Source organism: Oncorhynchus mykiss, chromosome 19 (assembly GCF_057628025.1).
Source record: "Oncorhynchus mykiss isolate SJ-2025 chromosome 19, ASM5762802v1, whole genome shotgun sequence".
NCBI classification, from domain to species: Eukaryota; Metazoa; Chordata; class Actinopteri; order Salmoniformes; family Salmonidae; genus Oncorhynchus; species Oncorhynchus mykiss.
The window spans coordinates 48,554,140-48,571,880 of record NC_143040.1 but is presented as its reverse complement, the minus strand read 5'-3'; the positions used below and the strand labels follow the sequence as shown (position 1 = coordinate 48,571,880).

Here is a 17,741-nt window from a genome sequence, read left to right as displayed (position 1 = left end):
ACCTCTTCAAACATCTTAAATAAATAATCCTCCTCCTCACCTGGACCCCCCCCCCCCACACACACAAATTCTAAAAATAAGTAACACTTCACCAGCACTTGATATGTATGACTCTTCATCAAGCCCTTTACCATCACAGCAGTTGTGAGGGCTGTGAAGCCAAGGCGTAATACTGCTCACCTCCACTGGCATACTCCATCACCAGGTACAGCGTCCTCTCGGTCTCGATCACCTCAAACAACTTGACTGAGGGGGAAAGAGAAAGAAAACAATTTTTCTTTGGCCCACACGCAATAACAACTAATACATTGCATCTTTCTGGCTCAACTTTGTAAAATGCTTGTCCTGGATAGCGCACAGGGCATTCAAGATGGTTCTAGGGAGTTTCTGCTCCTCAGTATAAATAGCAAGCTGTCGTAACTTAAAGCAAGGAATCCAATAACTTACATTTTCTACTGCTGAAAGCCTTGAGGAGGCTGAGGAAACTGAAGACATTTCTAATTTCCCTTTGTGCATGCGTGCCTGTGTGTGGGACCCAGTCATAGACTAACGCTTACCATATCTCACGTGTGCATATACTGTAGGGAACTCACACATGCTTATTGGGTATATACTGTATACGTCTTCCCTGCAGTGTTTTCCGTGAGCTGATCTAACAGTCTCTGGATGAAGAGTGGCTGAGCTCCAGGGCTATATATAGCAGAGGTGGGATGTAGAAGCGGTTCTTTCTCTCTTTTAGATGGTTATCATTGTGTATGTCATTATAATCAGATTTTAGAAATCATGGCATGTACAAAATCAAACTAAATTAGCAGAGAATCCTGTCTACTTCCCCAGCTGCAATTGTGTGTATGTGTGTGTTCTACTTACCTATATTTGGGTGGTTTAAAAGCTTCATTATTCTTACTTCTCTGAAGAGCTGGAAGGAGAGAAAATAAATGAATTCATATTTCAGTGTTGGACTGGGTGTGCCAGAGAAGAGAGACAGTAGGGAACCTTAGACTTTACCATTTTCAACTTCATTTGAGCAGGATGTGCACACACACACTAGACAAATGCTCCATAACCATTACAGAGTTGTGTCAGAGGCATGTGCAGTTTTTTGATTGATCTCCCTTTAACTATAGCTAGCTGTGCTCACATCCCATCCATAAAATAATAAAAGTCATCCATCTTTAATGGAACAGGACACATGCCTGATGTTGTGCCATACTACTGTGCGGCTGGCATTATCCAAGACATAATAGTGCTGCAGTAGACATAAACAATGCATTAGAGGAGATACAGTATATCACCATGTCTGAAAGTTGCAGCTTAAAGACATATCCTAACTGTTCACCCAAAGGTCCGTTATTTAAAAAATGTAACCACTCCTATACACATGGTAAACTATCAGATACTCAGCAAGAAGGTAGATAGAGGATAGAGGGAGGCGAAATAAAATCACAATAAGCTTGTGACAGATGTGAGCTGGGCCTCCTCTCTTCCAAACTAGGATGAAAAAAAACTTCACATCCAACACCTGTAATTACATAACTACAAAGGTCAAGGGCCAAGGTACACTGAGAAGAGGACACTACAAATGCGGGTGGCTTCGGTTATTGGGACAATAAATCAAAACATGGACCGTGTCAGAGAGAGGTAGAGTTTCTATTGTTCACAAATCAAAGTCTCTGATAGCATTGTCAGACAAGGGAATTTCAACTGGCAAAGGGGACATTTAAGCATGATATTTGTAGCTTTGCCTTGCTATAAATGAGTTAAATCAACATGACTACTCCTAGGGTTTATTTATAACGACCTACAATGAGGTTGTCAACAGAAGAGTCATGTTTTGTGTGTTTCCAACAAGCCACCTCATGAAGAGCCCCTCGTGGCTCTGATTGTTTCTGTTGGTTTAGCACAGTCTATGTCGAAGGGCCAGGCCTTAAATACAAAGCACAGAATCAATGGTGAAAAAACAGATGGAAACTGCAGCTAAGCAGTGAGTGAGAGAGATGCTTACCCTAAGTCTCAGAGTTGGGCAGGCAGAATACCAACGGCCACACAAGGTATGCCCTGGTCATGCTCTGCTTTCTGTCTACCAAAACCCTGCCTGCTACAGCACATCAGTCAGATCAATAATGGCCTCTGACTGGCAACAACCACAACCAGGGCAAAACTACAAAGGTCAGGGGTTGCACAGCCACACTCACAAATGATACATTTTGTCACACCACCTCAATAAGTGTACTGTGAATCGCAGCCACACGGGGAGGATCCTTACCTTTTGAAGGCTGTTTGGGTTTAGTTGTGTCTTGTCGATGATCTTTATTGCCACCTGAGGAGAGAGCAAAAACAAGGTGTGTAGAAGACGAAATACCAGTATAAACAGTCGGTTAGGACATCTACTTTGTACATGTCACAAGTAATTTTTCCAACAATTGTTAACAGACAGATTATTTCACTTATAATTCACTGTATCACAATGCCAGTGGGTCATGAACGTACGTTGGTGCGAAAAGTGCTAATCAATCCCAGAACAACAGCAAAGGACCTTGTGAAGATGCTGGAGGAAACAGGTACAAAAGTATCTATATACACAGTAAAACAAATCCTATATCGACATAACCTGAATAGCCGCTCAGCAAGGAAGAAGCCACTGCTCCAAAACCACCATAAAAAAGCCAGAATATGGTTTACAACTGCACATGGGTACAAAGATCGTACTTTATAGAGAAATGTCCTCTGGTCTGATGAAACAAAAATAGAACTGTTTGGCCATAATGACCATGGTTATATTTGGAGGGAAAAGGGGGAGGCTTGCAAGCCGAAGAACACCATCCCAACCATGAAGCATGGGGGTGGCAGCATCATGTTGTGTGGGTGCTTTGCTGCAGGAGGGACTGGTGCACTTCACAAAATAGATGGCATCATGAGGTAGGACAATTATGTGGATATATTGAAGCAACATCTCAAGACATCAGTCAGGATGTTAAAGCTTGGTCGCAAATGGGTCTTCCAAATGGACAATGACCCCAAGTATACTTCCAAAGTTGTGACAAAATGGCTTAAGGACAACAAAGTCAAGGTATTGGAGTGGCCATCACAAAGCCCTGACCTCAATCCTATAGAAAATTTGTGGGCAGAACAGAAAAAGCGTGTGCGAGCAAGGAGGCCTACAAACCTGACTCAGTTACACCAGCTCTGTCAGGAGGAATGGGCCAAAATTCACCCAACTTATTGTGGGAAGCTTGTGGAAGGCTACTCGAAATGTTTGACCCAAATTTTAATTGTTTAAGGCAACGTTACCAAATACTAATTAAGTGTATGTAAACTTCTGACCCACTGGGAATGTGATGAAATAAATAAAAGATGAAATAAATAATTCTCTCTACTATTATTCTAACATTTCACATTCTTAAAATAAAGTGGTGATCCTAACTGACCTAAAACAGGAACTTTTTTATTGGATTAAATGTCAGGAATTGTGAAAAACTGAGTTTAAATGTATTTGGCTAAGGTGTATGTAAACTTCTGACTTCAACTGTACATACACTCACCGGACGGACAGTGTATTAGGTACAGATAGTGAGTCACGTGGCTTGCTATATAAAGCAGGCAGACAGGTATCGATGCATTCAGTTACTTTTCAATTGAACGTTAGAATGGGCAAAACGTGTGACCTAAGCAACTTTGAGCGTGGTATGATCGTCGGTGCCAGGCGCGCAGGTTCCAGTATCTCAGAAATAGCCGGCCTCCCGGGCTTTTCACACATGACAGGGTCTAGGGTTTACCGGAAAAGGTGCGACAAGCTAAAAACATCCAGTGGAAGTCCTGTGGGTGAAAGCAGCTCATCGTGCAAGCTAACAGGTGGGCCACAAACAGGCAAATAAGAGCACAGTACAACAGTGGTATGCAGAACGGCATCTCGGAACGCACAACTTGTCAATCCTTGTCACAGATGGGCTATTGCAGCAGATGACCACACCAGGTTCCACTCATACCAGATAAAAACAAGAAGAAGTGGCTTCAATGGGCACACGATCACCAACACTGGACAACCGAGGAGTGGGAAAAAATTGCCTAGTCCGACAAATACCAGTTCCTGTTGCATCATGCTGATGGCAGTCAGGATTTGGCGTAAGCAGCATGAGTCCATGGCCCCATCCTGCCTGGTGTCAACGGTAATGCGGTGGTGACAGTGGTGTACTGGTGTGGGGAATGTTTTCCTGGAACACATTAGGTCCCTTGATATAAACGAGCAACGATTGAACGCTACAGCGTATCTCAACATTGTTGCTGACCAAACCCAATAGAGCGTCTATGGGATGAGAGAGAACGGGATGAGATAGATCTGCGCAGCATGAATGTCCTGCCGTCCAATCTGCAGCAACTGTGTCATGCCATTGCGTCAGCATGGACCAACATACCTGTGGAACGTTTCCGACACCTTGTAGAATCCATGCCATGAAGAATTCAGGCTGTTCTAAAGGAAAAGTGTGTGTGGGGGGGGGGGGGGTACGACCCAGTACTAGCTGGGTGTACCTAATAAACTAGCTGGTGAATGTACATTGCTTCTCTTTTTTTATGTCACCTACTGATGAAAAACATACAATTCATATTTGCACAACAAGAACAACGCTATTGAGAGGGGAAAGAAGAGTCTATTTTTTTAAATTATTTTACCTTTATTTAACCAGGCAAGTCAGTTAAGAACAAATTCTTATTTTCAATGACGGCCTAGGAACAGTGGGTTAACTGCCTTGTTCAGGGGCAGAACGACAGATTTTTACCTCGTCAGTACAAGTATTCGATCTTGCAACCTTTCTAGTCCAACACTCTAACCACTAGGCTACCTGTCTGTGAAGCTAGGTGAACCAGAAAGGGGCTACAGCAGCCTGTCATGCTGCAGGTCTCTCCTCTCACCTCTCTGCCAGTGAGGATGTGGCGGGCCAGCTTGACCTTGGCGAAGTTGCCCTTCCCAATGGTCTTCAGGAGCCGATAGTTCCCCACATGAGGCTGCTCGTCGGCACCAGAGTTTCGGGTGCGGACTCCCGAGCGGACAGAGCGCGTGGTGACTTCCTGGCGCCCATTGCTGTGAGTCGTATGCTGTGGACAGACAGACGGACAGACATGAGTGAAACAGTGTGCTGTAGACAGAAAGACTGACAGACAGACAGGAGTGGAACATCTCTGCACTAGCAGTGGCTCATGCTTGGGCATTCGATCCCCTGTCAGGATCCAAAACAATTCTCCTGTTTATTACATGTTTATTGAAAAGATTATGATCAAGCAAACCAAGAGGGTAAAGAAAGGTTAGTGTAGGTTGGGGTTGCAAAATTTCGGGAACTTTTAATAAATTCCCTCGGAATGAAGAGGGAATAAGCAGGAAATCCAGAATCCTCCTACCAGGATTTCTGGAAAACCAGGGAATTTTGCAACCCTAGTGTAGGTGACTCACTGTAGTGCAGTTTGACTATCCAGTGTATGTCCAGCGTATTGATCCTCTGACCATGGATAAAAGCCCACAACACCCCATCCCAAAATCAGATAGATACTTTTCTATGGGTCAGTATCGACTCTCCACCCTCATTCAGCTCCCTCAACAGGGCCTGCTCTATGCTCTCACTCCGCCCTAACAACCCCAACTCTAACCTGGGCATCAGTGGTTCCCTGGCCACACAGACAATTTCAGTTGTGGGAAAAGATATACAGCGCTGAACTGGAAGAAAAGGAAAAGCATAGGCTAATAAGATTCTGATGTTTGCATTGATCAGGATGTTACCAGTAAGAATGCATTAGATTCAGCAGACGTCCAATAGCCTCGTAAACCAGACAGATCGCTGTGCTGGTCAGTCTGTTGGATCAGGCTAGACTTCCTATAAAGCCAACCATAACACTGGGTTACAGTGCTGTTATCACTTGCAGGGATGCTATAATAAACATTTTTTAAATGTAACCCTTTTTTTCTCCCCAATTTTGCGACATCCAATTGGTAGTTACAGTCTTGTCACATCGCTGCAAAATGTTTTAATTTCTGTTGTAATCCACTACCAGCCTAGACAACAACCTAAACATAACACCTCTGAATGTGAGAACAATTCAACTCTCTCATAAACCTTCTCAAAGTAGATCACACTTAAAGTATTATTACCTGTCAATATACTGAGTATACCAAACATTTGGAACACCTTCCTAATATTGAGTTGCACCCCACCTTTAGCCCTCAGAACAGCCTCAATTCATCGGGACATGGACTCTACAACGTGTCGAAAGTGTTTAACAGGGATGCTGACCCATGTTGACTCCAATGCCTCCCACAGCTGTGTCAAGTTGGCTGGATGTCCTTTGGGTGGTGGACCATTCTTGATACATGTGAGAAACTGTTGACCATGAAAATCCCAGCATTGTTGCAGTTCTTGACACAAACTGGTGTGCCTGGCACCTACTACCATACGCTGTTAAAAGGCACTTCAATATTTTTTCTTGCTCATTCACACTCTGAATGACACACATACACAATCCATGTCTCAGCTGTCTCAAGGCTTAAAAATCATTCTTTAACCTGTCCCCTCCCCTTCATCTACACACTGACTGAAGTGGATTTAACAAATTACATCAATAAGGGATCATAGCTCTCACCTGGATTCACCTGGACAGTCTGCCATGGAAAAAGTAATACATATGTTGTATACTCAGTGTATGTTCCTTCACTATAATGTCAATTCCAGATTAACCAGATACAAATGAAGGAAACTTCATACAACAGTATAAAATGATCAAATTCACTAAGACATTCCAAGAGAGTTTCGTCCTCATTTAGCCAAATGAAAATTTCTGGTAGCCTAGAGTTGCAGAGATGTCTCTTATTAATAAATCGTTACTTACTATGGTGATGGGGGGTCTCTTCATCGACGGAGACCCTGTCATTTTTGTGCTGGCAATTTGAATGCCATTTAACCAGATAACTCTCTCGTTTTTGTGGGGGTAACTCATAGATCCCCTCGCGCTTGCCCGATACTCTCAACGAGAATGAAAACTGACAGACGATTGCCTTTGAACTGAAAGGGGTGGGAACTGTGTAAGCCCATTGGTAGGCGAGCAATTGGCACCTCTATTGACCGACACTTTTAAAAACCAGTCTTCTAACAGGTAAGGTTTGGATGGAGATACAAATGAGTCTCTATCACTGTCTACAGACCAAACACAGCATATGTCATCAGTTATCATATGTCATCAGTTATTGCCTGTTATCAGGCAGCATAGGAGATTACAGCTAGGGCATGCACAGTAGAGGAACATATGCCCATCTCCCGTGTGACACAATGTATCGAACACTCAGATACAATGTAGCCAGTAGCCTAAGTAAAATGGTATGATACAATGGAACAGGGAGAGTGGTTATTTTGTATAGTCAGACACAATACACCTCTAACTACTTAATAATACGTTTACTTACGCTTTCCGCCTCTTTCTCGTTGACCGTAGGTAGTGGAGTTTTTGTTGACATTTTATTCTCGATGAATGTTGCCTCTATTTCCCGGATGATTCAATTCTGCACCTTCTTTGGCAATACAAGGGGTGGCGATTGTACTCTTGCTTCTGGACCAAAAACCATGGATTCTGGATACTGACTCAACATCGGTCCATCCAATCCAAATGTGTCTCAAGGTGTCCCGGGGACGCAGAAAAAGTGTGATGATGACATCTATTTCCCTATAACGCTCACTCGGTATATAGTCATTTATATTGAGAATGAAGGCTGATAAGCTATATATTTTTTTGAAAAATGCCATACATGGCCTCTTAAATTTAAGTAATTATCAGACTGGCTCCAATCTAGGCTAGAATAGCACTCAGACAGAGAGGACGGCAGATGGTTGTTGTCACCGGTCCCAAAATCGCTCCTTTTTGTAACGCAATCCTTGTGTGCCTTGATGTCCTGTCCGTCTGTATTCCTGAGTTTCAATAGCGTTTATCTTTCTGACTCGCTGTCGGCTCAATTTCTTCCATCTCCGATTCAGAATGAGGCTAGTGTTTTAGGTGGGACCAAAATGGCTACTCACGGGTTGGATCGGGCCAAATCCTGTCAGAACAGCAGAGGAAGTGAGGAAACAGGCGTCCCTCGGCGCTCATTGGAGCGCAATACAGCCGGTGATAGCGCAGTCCCACTCAGTGATTCACATTAATGACAGATAGGAAATAACAGGTCTTTCTCTTGTGTACAAGTTCATGCCTTACCTACAGAAACCATGAGTCAGTGGTTGTGCTTCCAAACGTAGCAGGGTTATGGCAGGATGGCAGGTCCCTCCCATAAAGAAAATATACTGAACAAAAATAGAACGCAACATGCAACATTTTCATTTATTTTAACGAGTTACAGTTCATGAGGAAATCAGTCAATTCATTAGGCCCCAATCAATGAATTTAACATGACTGGGAATACAGATATGCAGCTGTTGGTCAGATACCTTTAAAAAAAAGTGGGCCTCAGGATCTCGTCACGGTATATTTGTGCATTTAGATTTCCATCGATAAATTGCAATTGTGTTCGTAGTTTACGCCTGCCTGCACATACCATAACCCCACAATGGGGCACTTTTCACAACATTGACGTCAGCAAACCGCTCCGCCACACAACGCCATTCACATTGTCTGCGGTTGAGGCAGGTTCGATGGACTGCCAGATTCTCTAAAACTAAATTGGAGGCAGTTTATGGTAGAGAAATGAATATTACATTCTCTGGAACAGCTCTGGTGGACATTCCTGCATTCAGAATGCCAACTGCACGCTCCCTCAAAACCTGAGACATCTGTGGCATTGTGTTGTGAGACAAACTGCACATTTTAGTGTGGCCTTTTAATGGTCCTCAGCACAAGGCACACCCATGTAATGAATGACCTTGCCGTTTAAAATCAGCTTCCTGATATGCCACAGGTCAGGTGGATGGATTATCTTGAAAAAGGAGTAATGCTCACTAACAGAGCTGTAGCAAATGTGCACACATTCAGAGATAAGCTTTCTGGGAGTATGAAAATGGGATATTTTATTTCAGCTCATGAAAAATGGGACCAACACTTTACATGTTGCATTTTTGTTCAGTGTATATTTGCCTCATCCAAGTGAAGTAGGCCTATATAATATATATACTGATGCAATATACTGAATACAAATCAGGGGGGTTAAGGAGTCACCCTGATGAGCTTCATATATTTCCGTGTTTTCTGTGCTCTCATTATTCCAAAAAGTTGTATCAATTCAAAAATATGCTGCAATGGCACTGCTGACTTGTCAAGAGGGGGAATACCACAAGTGTGTTGAGTACTGAGTGACATCCAGAGGTTATGCACAGTTTACACATACCACAGAGCTGACAATATCAATACCATCTAATAACTCAATTGGAACTAAATAATAGTTGTGAACAGTAAAACATTTAATGACAAAAAAGGGAAGAAATTCATACCAGTCAAGTAACTCCCCCAAAACTGACCCATATCTCAGATCGGATACATCTCAAAATTACAGAGGAAATGTGCATAGCGCCATGTTAATCATGCCAGGAAGCAGTGAGGGTGTGAGAAAAGGAAAGGAGGGCTGGTGATTTGACAAGATGAAAACAAATGTGATTCAAAGCTACAACTTCTCAAAAATGGCATCCTTGTTTAATTAAATTGCATCAATATCGAAGTCGTCCTCTTCCTCGTCAGGCTTGTTCGGTTTTACTGTCTCCACTTTCAGTTCCCGAGCAGAAGAATCATACACAACCTGAGTATGAGAAAATAAGAGTTGTTACATTACAGTAAGTCTTGCATTAGCTGCAATTTTGACTAAACAGATCCTAGTAGCCCAACTCAAACAGTATAAAACTGGAAAAGCTGTGAAATCAGGGGATAGTCTAACCAGTACCTCCACATTTTCATCATCCTCTTCCTCCTCTACCTCACTGCCCTCACTCTCTTCCTCCGCCTCCTTCAGCCACCTGATGAAAGGAGATGCCCTCGCATGGATCTCTTTGGCAAGTTCCTTAGAGACATACTTCTTGGACACCTGAAAGAGAGTCATGAGCAACGAGACTTAGAGAACCGAGCAAACAGAAAATTAAACATCACTTATTTTACAAGAAGCTACGTAAGTGGGACATTCAAATGTATTGAAGTGTGTGCGAGCAATGTACATGTTTCACCACACACCTTCTCTGCCCAGGACAGTATGACATCCTCCTCCACTAAATCAGCATCATACAGGTCTTTGAGCACGACAGGCACACGGGGCAGCAGCTGGGCTTGGTGCAGCTTCACCAAGCACTCAAAGCCTCCCAGGAGGTACTTCTGGGCCTTCTTGTTATTCACACAGAACTGAAGTCATAAGGAACAGTAACAAAAACCCATGATCAATTTGAGATGATTTTGGTCAACTGTCCCCTCTTGAATGCATTACCACTGAGTTATGAGGTTAAGACAGAGGTCAAACGTAACAATACGGATTTGAAGACTCACACGAAGGAAATGGCGTTTGTATTTCTTGATCTGGTCACGGATGTTTTCGTCAAACAGCAGTTCGCTCAGAATCAGCGGTCCCATGGCCATCACATCCAGACGCTCTGCCTCCACCAAGATCTCCTTATCTGCTGCATCAACGGCGCAGTCCTCCCTTTTTTGCTGGAGACGGGGAAAGTAACCACAAACAAGAACGCTTTTTAACACCATGGTCTTCAACATAGACCCCAAGAAGCCTAGCAACAAAGATTTGAGTGTGGAACAGGACTACTAGGCAACACTTCTTGGTCCCGGTCATGAAACGTTCACTCTTTCATTGTTACCCTACAGGACCCTGATCCTGGAGTGCCACGACAAATGGACAATTTAGCTTAATGTTTAAACTGCCATTCCTCTTTGTTTTCCATAAAAAATGCTAAGAAAAAAAAAAAAAATCAAATCCACGTCAATTTACAATGCAGATGAATGGTTCTATTACCATTAACCTTTACAGACATAGAACACAGCTACAGTAACATGTCGATAGCGACAATTGTGAACGTTGCAGACCAAGAAAATAAATAAGTGACAGAATTCTGCTCTGGCATAAAATGTTCTGCATTTTCTCCCCAACAATAAATGTCGCTGACTGATGTGCTGCTGTGTTTTTTTTTTATTTTTTATGGCATGGTAGCTAGAGGTTTAATTTCTATTAAATGTCTTGGTTAGTCACAGTATTTAACTAACTTTAAAAGTACTTTTTTAGGACAGTCTGCCCGCAGGCAAGGCAGCAGGCTGCGCACAGCAACTCAGGATTTGATTGACAGTTCTGGTTGCCTAGTGATGGACATTAGTTCTGCTTCAGAAGCCTCATTCCTTTACAGGCAAGTACAATGCCCATTCATATCTCCAGAAGTTTAGTGTCGGCATTTAAAAAGCCGTAGTTTACCCTACCAGGCAAACATGCCGTAGCTGCAGTGCGTTCAAGGGGTCACATTCCATTATGTCTGAAAAGGGTAAATCGATAAAGGCTCCCGGTAGCCTTCTGTAATTTCAGATGAGGCAGAAACAAAGAATAGGCTACCCTGTGCTCGCAAAACTGTCCCGAAGAGGCTACTGTATCCCGGCAGAATCTGTTTTATTTATTTACACATTCTTATTTACAATGACAGCCTACCCCAGCAAAAACCCTAACGACGCTGGGCAAATTGTGCACCACCCTATGGGACTCCCAAGCACAGCCAGTTGTGATACAGCCCATGATTGAACCAGGGTCTGTAGTGACACCTTTAGCCCTGAGAAGCAGTGCCTTAGACCCCTGCTCTCTCTGGAGCCCTGTACCATGAATAGGCAAAAATATTCTACACGCAACAGACAGAAGACTGATCACACATTTGCATCATTAGTGAAAAAGAGAGCAGACAGGCCAGCGTGGGTGAGAGAGGCAGCAGAAACATGCTAATATGTTTTGGTAATGTGCATCTCGCAATGTCTTGTCTTGCAAATTCCCCAAAGTAGCCTAAAAAGTTCCTCTTCCTCTGGTTTTACACAACTTTCCCAGGCCTTTATAGCCTATAACAGAAAATAACTGCCCTGCGATTTCAATTAAGTGGGGGGAATACAAAAACATTGTTTTTAAGTTAGGGATTTTTCTTAACGTTAAGGATCCCAACTTCGTTTAAAGGTTCACACCCTTACCGCAGGTACTGCAGGAGCTTGTCCCAACTACGCCCCACACCAGAACAACCAAGCTAATTACATTTAGTCCGTCACTGAACTAATCAACACACCTGGTCTGGTTAAATCAAAAACATTAAGTGCTTATGGCACTCTAGGACCAAAGTCGCCTACACCATATTAAAGAGAATTTCACAATCAGTCACAAACTTTCATTATCCTTGTAATTAGTTTCAGGCACAACTTACTTTGACAAAGTTATAGAATATGTTGACCCGCTCCTCCAGGGTCTTCTCCAGGTCCTCACTGAGGGTCAGGTTCTTCGCATGGGAGCTGATCTCCTCCATCCTTCGTCTCTGTGCCTCCTCCGTGGTCTCCTCTGCCCAATCCTCATCATCTTCACCGTCCTGATACACAACATATTATCACTGGGTAAATGCTGCTAGATGGCAGGCTTGAGATACTGGCAAACTAGTCCCTCGGACCAATAATAACTTGGGAGGCAGGTGGAGATTTGTTCCCCCTATTCAACTGCTAACATTAAGAACTGGCATGGTTTGCGTACATTAATGAGGATACTCACCACGGCATCAGGGGCATCTATGTCGTTATGGTTCCCAGCCTCAACGCTGCCAGAACCATTCTCCTTGTCCTTCTTACGATTCTTCTTATCTTTCTTCTTCTCCACAGACCCAGGTTCATTTTCTGATGAAAAAGCCACCGGCGCTTTGACTCAATAGGGCTCATATCTGACTTGACTTTTAGATTAGTAAGGAAACAAATTATGGGCAAATTCTTATTGTGTGCTTACCTGGTGGGTTTTTGAGGATGAATGTGCAGAGCTTGTGTCGTGTGTCTAGCATGCCGCGGTACCCACAGGCCTTACAGGAGTTACCGATTGTTTGTTTCTTAGGATTGATATGCTGCAATGAAAAGGTCAAACAAATTAGCATATTCACCCTAATGACAGTGACTATACCACCAATAACAGACAAGTAATAATTTACCCAACAGACCATAACTGTATTGCAAGACAAAAAGACAATTGATCACTCAATGCAGGGTATGTAGCATACAGAATTAGATCCAAATGGCTGAGGCATGAACAAGCAGAACCCAAAATTACAGATGTAGCACAAGGTACGCAGGACATCAAATATATATATATATACAAAAATATATCTATATACAAAAACCTGTGTCATATCAAACAGGCCTCAGGAGGGACCTTGATACAACACTACGCAGAGTAAATATTTTTTTTTTTAAACACGATTAAAAAAACATTACCGGGAAAACTGACCATCTGTGGCTTTGGTATAATGGTCAAATTACAATTGCAAAGTCCCACAGATCAATGCGCTCGGCACACTTCATTCCTGTCCCCCTCTACTACCCAAACGTACACCACAAATATGTTCCTCAAATAGTTACCAGATCAGTTTCAGGGTTATCACACTCAGGACAGAGCACAAATTTCCGGATAAATACATCTAGCATGTCCTGCAACTTGTTTGCCTCATGGGATCCGTTGACGATGAAGCGGTCATTCTTTGCATCAAACTGGGTCTGAGCACCAAGCTCACAACCAAAAAACTTGGTTGGATCTGCAAGGAGGATAAGAGTCAAAATCAACATCCCCTAAGCTAATGGATGGTAATGCACACTAACATTTAGCCACGTCAATGTATGGTGCGAGTCAATGTTAGCACTTCAGAAAACACGTGGTGGGGAGGTCAACTTACATGTTGGAGGCCTACTCAGTGCCTTTGCAACATCAGTCATGTTGACAATGACGGTCTTGATTCCATTTCCTTTGCCCTCAACCTGGACACAAATCCGACCACAAAAAAAAATAAAAAATGTGTAGAATCATTTTGCAGATGATCACCCTTGAGGCCTGCACATCTCACTGGAAAATAACTAAAAGAAAACACACCCTAAGATAGTCATTCAACATTCTTGATATATGTAAGTAATTTCTCTTACAGGATCATACTGTACCAGATAGTCACCTTAGCAATCAGACGGGGCATCTTGTAGCGATAGAACTGGTCTGCCACACTGCGGTTGACATTAACAGACATTTTGGCTGGCTACTAGCACTATCAGTAAGATAAAAATATATTGAATGGAGATGTTTCGGGATCTTCTGTCTGGAAAATAGAGGATGACATAAACGACTGCAAGCGTCCACCGTCTCTGACATGAAAAATATTTTGCCAAAGTGGCTGCAAGCTCCTTGCTTGTAGACTAGGTTTCCACACAGGTTCCAACAGCTGCACAACAGCTCTGAAAGAAAGGGCGAAAGGCACAGACATCAGCTCTAGTGCCACAGATTCTGATAACAATGATGGCATTGGTTTTTATTGAATATCCAAGTAGCCTATATAATTTTATGACTTGACCTTTTAATAACAATCTGTGTAGGTATATTGTTAGCTACCCAATGTGTCCATAGTGTGACTCTTCTAAAATATCACCGTTGACAATTACAGACAAGACGAAAAGGCAGTCTGACATTTAGCTCATTGTCCTCCAATTCCGACCAGGCATTGCCAGAGGTGGTCAAGTCACGAGTTGAAGACATCAAATTCGGCATCAAAAATTACTCTAACCTACGGAGCTAGCCATCTTCACGACTAGAGCAGTTCATCTCACATGTCATTGGGTTTGTTAACTAGCTACGCTAGCCAGCCAATTGATTTTGCTTTACCGTTAACTAGCTAATACATTTAACGACACATTATATCACTTCGATATACAAACCACTTACAAACGAAGATGGGTAGATTAGCAACCAGAAAGCCTGACTGAAGAAGCAAGCGTACGCAGAATTCAAAATAACTGGGAACTCGGAAATCTCCGACTTCAGGACGTCCAGAACAACTGGCAACTCAGAAAAACCGAGTTCCGACTGGTATTTGTCATTAAGGGTCATCCAACTCGGAATCTCGGGCATCTATCTAGAGTTCCGATTGAAGAGCATTGACGTCATGATTCGACCTCGTTTCCGAGTTCCCAGTTATAGTGAAAGCGTCATTCATGCCGCGATCAAAACAACTGGAAAATCTGGAGAACAAAAAGCGCGCTCCGACTGGGAAAGATAGATTTTGAATTCCACCTCCGGCCTCTTTCTAGAGCTCCGACGTCATGATTTGACCTCGTAAGTGTCCGGGTTCCCAGTTATTTTGAACACGCCAAAACTACTAGTTGGCACTGAAGAGTGCGTCATCAGATGGCACGAGTGATGGGAGACGCCATTTTGATGTTAAGACGCAGAAAATGTCATTTTAAAATATACATACATTTACGATAGCACCTTAATCGTTATATAGTCATAATGCACTCACCGATTTCGTAAAACAGACATAAACACACCGCTGGTCGTCCAAGAGGCGCAGTGAACGGTTACCAATAGCTGTGATGTGTTGCTAGGCTTGTGGTGGCAAAATAAGTGTCGTGAACGTCGGGGGTGACACGATCCAGCTGATTCTTGCCCCTATTGTGAAAATATTCTGGACGCCCTCAGAGTGGGGATACCTAAGAAAACGCGAAAGTCAGTCAGTAGAAACTTGCTAACTAGATAATGCGGATAGCTAGCACGTTGATACTCTCACGCTAACTTTAGCTGTTTTTTTGTATGTTGCCTAACTAGCTTTGGCTAAATATAACATGTTGATAACACAACAATTGCTAGGTAGACAAGTCAGAAAGATGGTCGACAGTACAATTGCTTACCTCTCGAAGGTTATTTTCCAATGCTTCTGCTTCTTCTGTGGGGTTTTACTCACAAACTATTGCCGCGTTCACGACAACTGGGAACTCGGGAATCTCCGACATCAGATTTACCGTGCGTTCCCGACAACTGGGAACGCGTTCCGACTTTGAAAAAATAGTTTCAGTCATCCATCTCTGAATTCCAAGTCGGAAACTCAGGGATCATCCTAGAGCTTCGACTTCTCCGACCTAAAGATCAGTGGTTTCATAATTTGGCCGAATTCCTATGGTGCTTTCAGGACAACTAGATTTCGGAATTGGATGACCCAGTTAAAAACTATTTTTCCCCGTCGTTGTTCGTTTTTTCAGTATCCGGTGTTCTTGAACGCACTGAAGTCGGAGAAGTCCGAGTTCCCAGTTATTTTGAACGCAGCACCATACATCCTATTATGGTGCATGGTTTTACACATAGAATTAAGGATTTAAAGCTACATTTTTGGGGGTGACCCAACCAAATTCACATATAAATGTGTGTTATAGGTTCTCATTGAAAGCAAGTCTAAGAAGCGAAACTGTGTATTGTTTCTATTTGCACTCTTTCCAGTGGTGTAGAGTAAAAAATACTTTAAAGTACTACTGTGCATCTGCATTTTCTGTGCATCTGTACTTTAATATTTATACTTTTGACAGCTTTTACTTTTACTCCACTACATTCCTAAATAAAATGATCTACTTTATACTCCATACATTTCCCTGACACACAAAATTACTTTGTACATTTTGAATGCTTAGCAGGACAGGAAAATTGTCTAAGTCATGCACTTAAAGACAAAATCCCTGGTCATCCCTACTACCTCTGATCTGGTGGCTCACTAAACACACATGCCTTGTTTGTTAATAATGCTGGAGTGTGACCCCTGGATATCTGTAAATTAAAGAAACAAGAAAACTTGTCTGGTTTGCTTAAAATAAATTATTTTAAATTATTTGCATAGTGTATCTTTAATATGATCTTTATGGTTTTATGCATATAATTAGGAACTAGTAATTTAATAGGATATCTATGATTTTAATGTACTGGGCATGCCACGTTCACATATAGTCGGAACTAGGAAACTAGGAAATGTCCAGCTTGCAGAATCATTAATCGCAACACGTGTTTAACTGCAACCAGTTGACAAGTCGGAAATGTCAGAGTTTTCTAGTTCCGAATAGCATGTGAACGCAGCAACAGTCCGCAATTTTGGCCTTTGTCCGGTCTCCCGCAACCAAACACCACTAATGTAGAACAAAAAGGTTGATCTGTCTCGTATTTCAGTAAGACATTCCGACCTGTCTATTGCAGTTACCTTGCACTTATGAAGATATAGGCATGTATCACAGGAAGTCGGTGGCACCTTAATTGGGGAGGACGGGTTTATGGTAAGGGCTGGAGCGGAATCGTATCAAATACTTGGTTTCTATGTAGAAAGATTAACATGCTATCATACACACACATTTGCGTATGTCTTTACTAATAACATCAAAATGGCGTCTCCCATCACTCCCATCTGATGACGCACTCTGCAGTGCCAACTAGTAGTTATTGTAAGAAAACTCCTCATAGCCAGGAAAACAGCAAGTAGCTCCAGGTAATTGATATGCAGTGTTCTTAGTTCTGTCGACCAAACCCCCCTTTCAGAGTAGCCACACACTCTCCCTGTCTCCTGCAGCCAGGAGGCCCCCTTAACACTGATTTTAAAAAAGAGAGGCCCTTCTCCAGTAACCCCAATTTTTCTAAGAAGTCAGTGAACAAATAAGTCTGAACTCTTCTGGTGATACTGAGTGTGTTTCCACCCCAGGCAAACAGGACAGCACTTGTGAGTATCATGCCCTAGGCTTAC

General features: G+C 42.7%; 2 protein-coding genes across 16 annotated transcripts in view; both read right to left on the bottom strand.

The window, feature by feature from the left end:
* mark3a (MAP/microtubule affinity-regulating kinase 3a) overlaps positions 1–8,574 on the bottom strand; it is a 30,502-nt gene extending 21,928 nt beyond the window's left edge. For 5 of the 13 annotated variants that reach the window (XM_090211223.1, XM_021574208.3, XM_090211221.1 and 2 more), the window contains exons 1-5: positions 7,442–8,244; positions 4,909–5,091; positions 2,267–2,320; positions 871–919; positions 181–246 (exon numbers count right to left, since the gene is read on the bottom strand). In XM_090211223.1, coding sequence (XP_090067349.1) covers positions 181–246; positions 871–919; positions 2,267–2,320; positions 4,909–5,091; positions 7,442–7,492 — 403 coding nt within the window. In that variant the 5' untranslated portion in view covers positions 7,493–8,244. Of the gene's footprint in view, positions 1–180; positions 247–870; positions 920–2,266; positions 2,321–4,908; positions 5,092–6,870; positions 6,994–7,441 lie in introns of those variants that run through there. The other 8 variants (XM_090211224.1, XM_021574212.3, XM_021574218.3 and 5 more) reach the window with 4 other exon arrangements.
* A 428-nt stretch (positions 8,575–9,002) lies between these two features.
* Positions 9,003–16,250, bottom strand: LOC110497814 (eukaryotic translation initiation factor 5). 3 transcript variants are annotated; one of them, XM_021574200.3, is made up of 12 exons: positions 15,880–16,241; positions 15,492–15,681; positions 14,154–14,430; positions 13,884–13,965; positions 13,573–13,745; positions 12,950–13,061; positions 12,722–12,843; positions 12,387–12,545; positions 10,483–10,644; positions 10,177–10,341; positions 9,893–10,033; positions 9,003–9,751 (listed from the first exon to the last, which is right to left on the bottom strand). In XM_021574200.3, the coding sequence occupies exons 3-12, from the start codon at positions 14,223–14,225 to the stop codon at positions 9,653–9,655; spliced, it is 1,287 nt and encodes a 428-aa protein (XP_021429875.2). In that variant the 5' UTR covers positions 14,226–14,430; positions 15,492–15,681; positions 15,880–16,241; the 3' UTR covers positions 9,003–9,652. The 3 variants fall into 3 exon arrangements, with proteins under 3 accessions (XP_021429875.2, XP_021429877.2, XP_021429876.2); XM_021574202.3 differs by lacking the exon at positions 15,492–15,681 and having other exon boundaries at positions 15,880–16,250; XM_021574201.3 differs by lacking the exons at positions 15,492–15,681; positions 15,880–16,241 and adding an exon at positions 14,915–15,414.
* Positions 16,251–17,741: the final 1,491 nt, after the last annotated feature.